The sequence below is a fragment of the Mytilus edulis genome, chromosome 13, assembly GCF_963676685.1.
Source record: "Mytilus edulis chromosome 13, xbMytEdul2.2, whole genome shotgun sequence".
NCBI classification, from domain to species: Eukaryota; Metazoa; Mollusca; class Bivalvia; order Mytilida; family Mytilidae; genus Mytilus; species Mytilus edulis.
Window position 1 is genome coordinate 57,615,958 of NC_092356.1, and position 7,941 is coordinate 57,623,898.

At 31.3% G+C, this 7,941-nt stretch overlaps 2 protein-coding genes across 3 annotated transcripts in view; one reads left to right on the top strand and one right to left on the bottom strand.

Moving 5' to 3' along the window:
* Positions 1-7,941, bottom strand: part of LOC139501986 (tyrosine-protein phosphatase non-receptor type 11-like) — a 462,346-nt gene that overhangs the window by 43,338 nt on the left and 411,067 nt on the right. The window lies entirely within an intron of this gene.
* Positions 1,464-5,241, top strand: LOC139501486 (capping protein inhibiting regulator of actin dynamics-like). Its single transcript, XM_071290575.1, has 4 exons — positions 1,464-1,566; positions 2,374-2,435; positions 3,974-4,137; positions 4,927-5,241. The coding sequence occupies exons 1-4, from the start codon at positions 1,553-1,555 to the stop codon at positions 5,125-5,127; spliced, it is 441 nt and encodes a 146-aa protein (XP_071146676.1). The 5' UTR covers positions 1,464-1,552; the 3' UTR covers positions 5,128-5,241.

A 7,941-nucleotide genomic window follows, 5' to 3' on the forward strand; every position in this document is an offset into this window, starting at 1 on the left:
AATTTAACCCTAACCTGAAAGTAATTGCAACAGAAGATTTTTAAGTTTTAATCTTTAGCATTATACCCCAAATATACACAAAAAAGTCCCATAAAATCTTACTTGAGGAACACTAAAAAAAAAATACCATTTAAAATTCCTATGGAGATTTGCATTCAAAAGGGAGATAACTCTTTCAAAAAAGACAGAAATATCAATAAAAATGGATACAAAATTATAACTTTACCACTCCTATTCATCAGAAAGTATTGATTCTTGATTTTTTAGCAGTCTTTAGAGTATAACAAACAACTGTAATGGTGTTTTCAAATCTTTATCAAGCTATAATCTAGATTTCGTAATTCATTAGTTGACCATTTATTGAATTTTGCAACATGTAAAGGTAAAGAATCTCAAATTTAATAAAAATAATTAAGCATGTATTCTTCTTTTTGTGGTTTAAAGTTTCTCTAGACAAGTAAGATGCTGAAAAAATATAATATACAGATATAAACAATACCAAGTTTCACCCATTTTTTTCAAAATGGTCACAAAGCCTCAAATTTGCAATTTCTTTAATGAAAAATGCACAAAAAAAGATAAAACTACCCATAACACTTCGGTTTTGTACATTTCATGAGCAGAAGATTAATATATAATTTTGTCAAATACCAACTTATAACCCCATCAAAGTATTATACTTTACATAAATTTCAAGAAAATCAACCAAACACTGACCAAAAAAAGACATTTTCACGGAGTTATCTCCCCTTCCAATGTTAATTTCCATAGAAAATTAAAAATGCTGCATGATTTTGAGTTTTCCTCAAGTTAGATTTTATGGGACTTTTTTCTGTGTATATTAAGGGCATAATGCTATAGATTAGAACTAAAACATTTTCTGTTGCAATTAGTTTAGTTTGACTACTTATCAATACAATTTAATTCGAAACCTTGATTTTAGTGCAGATCAAAATTTGTGAAATGCAATGTATGTTTTACCAACAATTCATTAAATTTTAATAATCTATAGCTTTTATGAGGAATTACTTTATTCATTATTACTGAGTTTATATATATTAACAATATGATACTATCTGCCTCAATTATTGTCATTATTGACTAAGGCAGTCTATTCTGTTTTGCTCTAAGTCATGATTATTGGAAAACTGAATATCTTTAGTTCGATCCACCGATACTACATTGAATCCAGGCATTGAATGCCCTAACAGGTAAACATAAATTTATGACCAGTTATCCAGCGAATCTTCTCCTCTAGAACAATTAATATCATAGAAAGATCAAATTATATGTCATTTTACAAGTATTTCGAATAAATACTATAAATGAGAGAGAGAGAGAGATTAAAATGTTGCATTTACATTAAATTAAATTAAATTCAACCGACATTTCTTGTGGTAATCTACAATTTAAATACACAAATTTATGTTACCATAGAAATATTTATTTATAAAGTCCGTCCTGGGAAATGAAACTGATTGATACACGTGTTCAATAGCTATGAGCATTTGACATTCCATTTAGTATCAGCAAAGTTTCCGATATCAATAAAATGGCAGAAAATAAGTAAGTATTGTTTGTTTTATGGTTCATATCTAATTTTGTAATTTTGTAATTTTGTCATTTTCCTGGTAAAAATTCTAAAAAGGTACCATTTACATTGTTACGTTATCAATATCATAATGACATACACCATGTTTATCTTTCAATTTCTTTTGAAAGCACATGTCGAACGGGCTTCGTTCAGTTATATATATAAATGCATTCTAAGGTGTCTCTTTGTGCTAAATCAAAGACTGTATTGCACATTCAGATCTGAGACATCCCTCCACACATCCGAAAATTGAACCAAACGGTCAGCCTCAATGAAAGGAAAATATCTGTTGCACAGATGACGAAGAATACGTTCCAATTGTCGTAACTACAGTCCCGTCCCATTCCCCGATTGTGACCTACCGAATTATACTTATCAACGTGTGTGTACTTCCATGAACAACACGATAGATGCCACATGTGGAGCAGGATTTTCATACTCCCATAGCACTTGAGATCACTTCCAGTTTTTGGTGGGGTTCATATTGATCAGTAATTTGTTTTCTATGTTGTGTGCTGTGTTATGTGCAACTGCTTGTTTTTTTTAAATTATTGATCCAACGCCCTTCTATCAATACTTCAAGGGATACAGACTACCAATTTTTACATTCTATAAATTGAAGGATTTTGGTTCTTGCTAAGTTAATGGCACTTAATTGGTGTATGGGTTTAAATTTTTTTTAAATGGGAACTAAACAATACCTTTAGACAACTTAGTAGTTAGATCTAAATGATCTAAATTGTTGTTCACTGAATTTGGAAATACTTGAAACTTTGCAGAACATTTATAGAGGAAGAGACACAATCATGCAAACGCCAGGAAACAGAAAACGCAGAACATTGTAAGTTTTAAAATGACAAAACAAAAAACAAATCAACCCGACAATAAAAATACCGGGATAATAATGTGGTAGTAATAACGAGGATTTGATATAAATGTTTATGAAAATATCAATTTTAAAAGTGGTATTATATATTACTTTCTGCATGATAAAAAGAGCAGCCATTAAAAAGAGAGATACCAAGTGGCAATAGAAATCATAAGCGGAAGTATACTGTCAGTAGTGGCAGTACCACAAAAGCAAACTAAAATCAAAATGACTGAGTAACGTATATCCCATCATAAAAACGGAATATGCTCTCAGTAGGAGATCCATAGTAGGAAGTTGGTTTTACTCCTTAGTTACTTTCGTGTTTCTGATTACTTGTTAAATGTTGCTTGATGTCAAATTGAAAAAGGAGTTGCGATAATTTACATATATACGAGTACCCTGTAGTAAAAAATTCTAAAGATAATGTCCTTGATGTGAAAGGAACATAATGAATACATTTGCTTGTTTTTAAATTTTCAAATGTGATTTGTCGGTTGGCTGTAAACTCAAAAGTTTCATATGTCTTCACTAACAATGCCCTAAAAAAAATAGGGTACCTCACATGTACACTGCTTTGTATAGGACACACTTAACCGAAAACTAACAATACAAATTATCGGGTTACAAATTATACTGTTTAACGTTTACAGAGAGACAGAAGATACCAAACTGTTTTCAAACTCATAAGTCGAAAACAAACTGTCAATGCTATATAAAAAAACCGAAATGCAATCAAAGGCAAACAACAGTTTACAAAGCTCATCATAGAAAACTAAAGACTGAGCAACACTAATCAAATTAAATGGAGGGCGATCTTTGGTGTTCCACAAGGGTAAGCAGATACTGCCCACAGACTAAGAGAAAGACTCTTAGCAGACACTTTTATGTTATTGAACCCTAGATGAAAATTGATTTTGTTTATTGCCGAACTGTACATGTATTTGAGTTTATATTAGCTAGACTATGTGTATTGTGTATTGGCTGTGCGCTTATGCAATTTGCATTGTTCTTTTTAAACATAAAATAGAAGATGTGGTAGGATTGCCAATGCGACCAATTCTTCACAAGAAATCAAATGACACAGTAATCAACAACTAGAGGTCACTATACGGCCTTCAACAACGAGCAAAGCCCATACTGCATATATAGCCAGCTATAAAAGGCATCAAAATGACAATTGTAAAAAATTCAAACACAAATTTGAGTACAATATTATGAACTGAAAACAAATATGTCACACAACACAGGCTCCTGACTTATGCCAGGCAAATACAGAATAGGGCGGGATTAAACATGTTAGTAGGCACCAAAACCTCACCCAATTCTACAATTCGTTTTTTTTTAAAGAGAGGCGTGATATACTATAAAAGGATATTCAAATTCAAAAGTTGAAAACGAACTAATGATAAAATTGTTACAAACGAAAAACGACAAAAAAGTAAACAAAAGGAAAAAAACACAACATAGAATACTTGAGTTAATTAACGTGATGAATTAAATTTCTGAAGATGAATTAGAGACCAAGGATGGTCACCCGGAAAAAAACAAGGATTGTGACAAAGAAGAAAAGAATAGGTATGATGAAGATGAGAAGAATGAAGATGACGAAGATGAGGAGAATGATTGTGACTGGATGACGAAAGAAGAGGAAGAGAGAAAAATAATACAATGTGTAAGACTTTTATACGTTTTAAAGTTAAGTCAAAATTTCATTCGGTTCTTACATGTGCTTCTTGATCATGTGACCAATTATGATAAAACATCGATCTTCATAATAACACAGAAACATACATGAACTAGTATGTGGACGCACAGACTAAAATAGTTTTATCATAGTTTCAGATCTGTACTATTCATGGCAAAAAAAGTTGGCCATACATCATTTGATCTATCATAATAGTTATAATGGGTGTCTTGGCTGGACTAAGTTATCTAGTTATATTATCAAAGATCTCCCAACTTCATTCACTTTGTTTACTCCTCGTGTAAATACTACAGACGCCATGCATGTTAGTGCATACTTTATTAGAATTCAATCTATAATACTAGTATGTCTGTTTTGTTGGTGACCATTATTACTGGTTGTCGTTGGTTGTTTACTGGTATATTTGTTTTGCGTTTTTGTTATAGAACAAAGCATCATTGTTTATTTTTCTATTCGATTGTTTCACATTGTGTCATGTGATGATATTTTTAGCTGAGTTTGTTGGTTTAGCCGATTGTTGAAGGCCTTACGGTGACATACAATTACTTAATATATATCTATACGTTATTTGGTCTCTGATTGATAGTTGGCCCTAGTTCAATCATTACACATCTACATGTTCTTATGTTATACTTATAAAAATGTACAGAAATTTGTTTAGTATATTAACATAAATATACTTTACAACGTATATTTGCTTATTTTAACTTACAGTATAACGTGGTATTTTTTTATTTGTAAATTTAAATTTTGCAGCTGAAGGAAGTTGCCAGTAGATGTACTCACGCTAATCCGAAGAAAAGACCCACATCTTATGAAGTACTCGATATGTTATACAAAGTATATGAACCACCAAAAGAACCATGGTCGTTTAAGAGTTTCTGTCAGTCTCTATGTCAGGCAGAAAACTATGAAGATTATGAGGACTCCACGCTGGATACACCGTTACCAAGATAAATAAACGTTATCTACGTGGAGTCATTTCAAAGTTTGTTTATAACATGGTCTTCTTCTTTAAATAGCAAACAATGATATTAATATGTACAATACATTTATCTGCACATTCAAAGAGTTTTAACTGGTTATGGTAACTTGGATCTTTAATAAAAACATTCTTTTATTTTTTATTCAAATAATTGTTAATTTTTTTTTAATATTCACTTTCATTTATTTCATCCACATTGACCTAAATATAACGCACAACCACAGTTACTTGTCTCAGAGTTTCCCCCTGTATACCTTAATATAACATTAAGGGTATACCTTAATATAACATTAAGGTATATTATTTAGGGAGAACTGAAACAAGTGGCTGTGCGCAAAATTAAAGGAAAGGTCGTCGTTTCGTGGCACATATAAGCAAAGGCCAACCAGATTAACGCATGATTCGAACCAGTTATTTATATAACACACCGTTCATTGCGATCTTTTCACGAGTGGAAGCAATAACAGCCCTGTTATAACAGTTCTTATCAACAAGCAAAGTGGTTTTGTAATCTACATGCAAGACTGCTGTACATCTGCAAAACTATATAAACTGGGCATTGAATAATTTAACTTTTATGCCATTTATGGGCATTATGTTTTCTGGTCTGTGCGTCCGTTTGTCTGTTCGTCGTACCGTCCGTACGTCCGTTCGTTTGTTCGTTCGTCTGTCTCGCTTCAGGTTAAAGTTTTTCGTCGAGGTAATTTTTGATGAAGTTGAAGTCTAATCAACTTGAAACTTAGTATACCTGTTCCTTATGATATAATAGTTCTAATTTTAATGCCATTTAGCGTTTTTACCCCATTTTTCAGTGTCCACTGAACATGGAAAATGATAATGCGGATGGAGCATCCCTGTACCGTGACTAGGGACACATTCTTGTTACTATTTGGTAATTGATATAATTTAGAATGTATATACAGTTTTACAGATGTACGGTTTATATACAGCTTAACAGATGTACAGTTTATATACAGCTTTAAAAATAGTGTTTATATAACAGCTTTACAGCTGTATAAACATGTTCATATACAGTTTATATATATACAGCTTTAAAACTGTACATCAAAATTACTTGTACTATAGTATCTGTGTAGTTTGATATCGTTCATGATAATATTGAAAAGGTGACCTGACAATTCAACTGATTTTTTATGGTTGTGTCTTGTGTTGTTCTGTAACACCAGTCCCGGTTTTGGGGAAAACTGGGCACACATATATACACATGTTAAACCAAGCTATAAGCCTTTATGCATTAGTATTATGACGAAAATTCATGTTTAATGATTTGATGTTTTCTCTTTTATTCAGATAACAAGTCACACCCCGATCCTTGATAACATTGATGCAAATATCGTTTTATTACATGAATGGTTCATATTCATATGTAGAAAGTTTTGATTACCAAAACTTTCAGCAGAAACGTTATATAATTATAAAAAAATAAAGTTTATCAAAATTTCCACCACTAAAATTATTATTTTTACGAATGTCAGAGTACCGCTTGACAGTCACCCGAATGACCAAAATATAAGAAAAACCGAACAGTTCCGTTCCCACACTGTGAAGTAGTTGTTCCACAGGCGTATAACCCTCTATATCTGTTTGGTTTACAATTAAAAAGGAAAACATGTGCTTCCCTAAAACCAAAAACCAAAAATAAACATATAATTATCAACTGTAACAAATACCTATTAAAACCAACAATCATAAGAGCATTTCTCAAAACAGACGTGAATAAATAGTTTTCATAAAAGCTTCTTGTTTTTAAGTTAGGTACGACAGGGGAAATTGGCATAATACACTGTACAATATCATAAACATTATACATGTATATATGTGGTATTGAATACGAATAAAACAAGTTTATATACAACACAAAATTCAAAATATATGACATATCTATGCAGTTATATATAATATGTGTGTTTTCCTTGATCATAATATAAGGAAATATATATTTTTCTATAATATTGTCAACATATAGTTCGAAATCTACTTCCTGTGCATCAAGTTAGATAAATAGCAAATTTGTTTTCGCATGGTTTATATAATATTATTGTTTGGGGGAAAAATATAGGTTTTGATACAATGAGCAAAAAAGCAATCTGACTATTATACGTTGTAATATAGGTATGTATGTATAATCTAAACAGTTATGGTAAAATATAGTTAGCATAATATTCAACATACTCACAAACATGAAAACAAAATCAAATAAAAGCAAATCACCAAAACATAATTAAGAATAAAAAAAGACCAGTGTTTCTGGTAATGCGGATTTCTAAGTTGAAAACCCCGGAATTTTATGACAAGTTGTGTATTTTACGCGCCAATTAATAATAAACGTTTTAAATGCATACAAGACAGCTTTAAGAACATTAAGTATTACTTCGGGTCAGGCGTGCCTATCACTTATCATGATAGTAATGTAAGTACAGACCAAGGAAACTTGACTGTGCTCTGAATGATTTAAATGTTAATCAGATTTTAGAGCTTTAAAGTCATAAGAAACCTCAAATTAAAAAATAAATATGCATATGTTTTTTAAAACTAAATGGATAGTTTTCATTATACAACTTATGTACATATACTTTTTTCTGAGGAAAATTCTTTAATTTGTTCACATTTAGAAGAAGTTTACTTATTTTTAATTGCTTGCTTCCAGGAAGCAATTCGCCGACCTATTTTCCGTATGCATAGTGACCCGAGCGTAACCCTCCTCGTAAAAATCCGGTATCGCAATACGCATGGGTCTGTCATTGAAATAAACAAATATCTGATTA

Coding starts and splice junctions, on each gene's coding strand:
- LOC139501486 (XM_071290575.1), top strand. Junction 2,436..3,973: donor AACAGAAAACGCAGAACATT/GTAAGTTTTAAA, acceptor AAATTTCTGAAG/ATGAATTAGAGACCAAGGAT. Junction 4,138..4,926: donor AGAGAAAAATAATACAATGT/GTAAGACTTTTA, acceptor TAAATTTTGCAG/CTGAAGGAAGTTGCCAGTAG.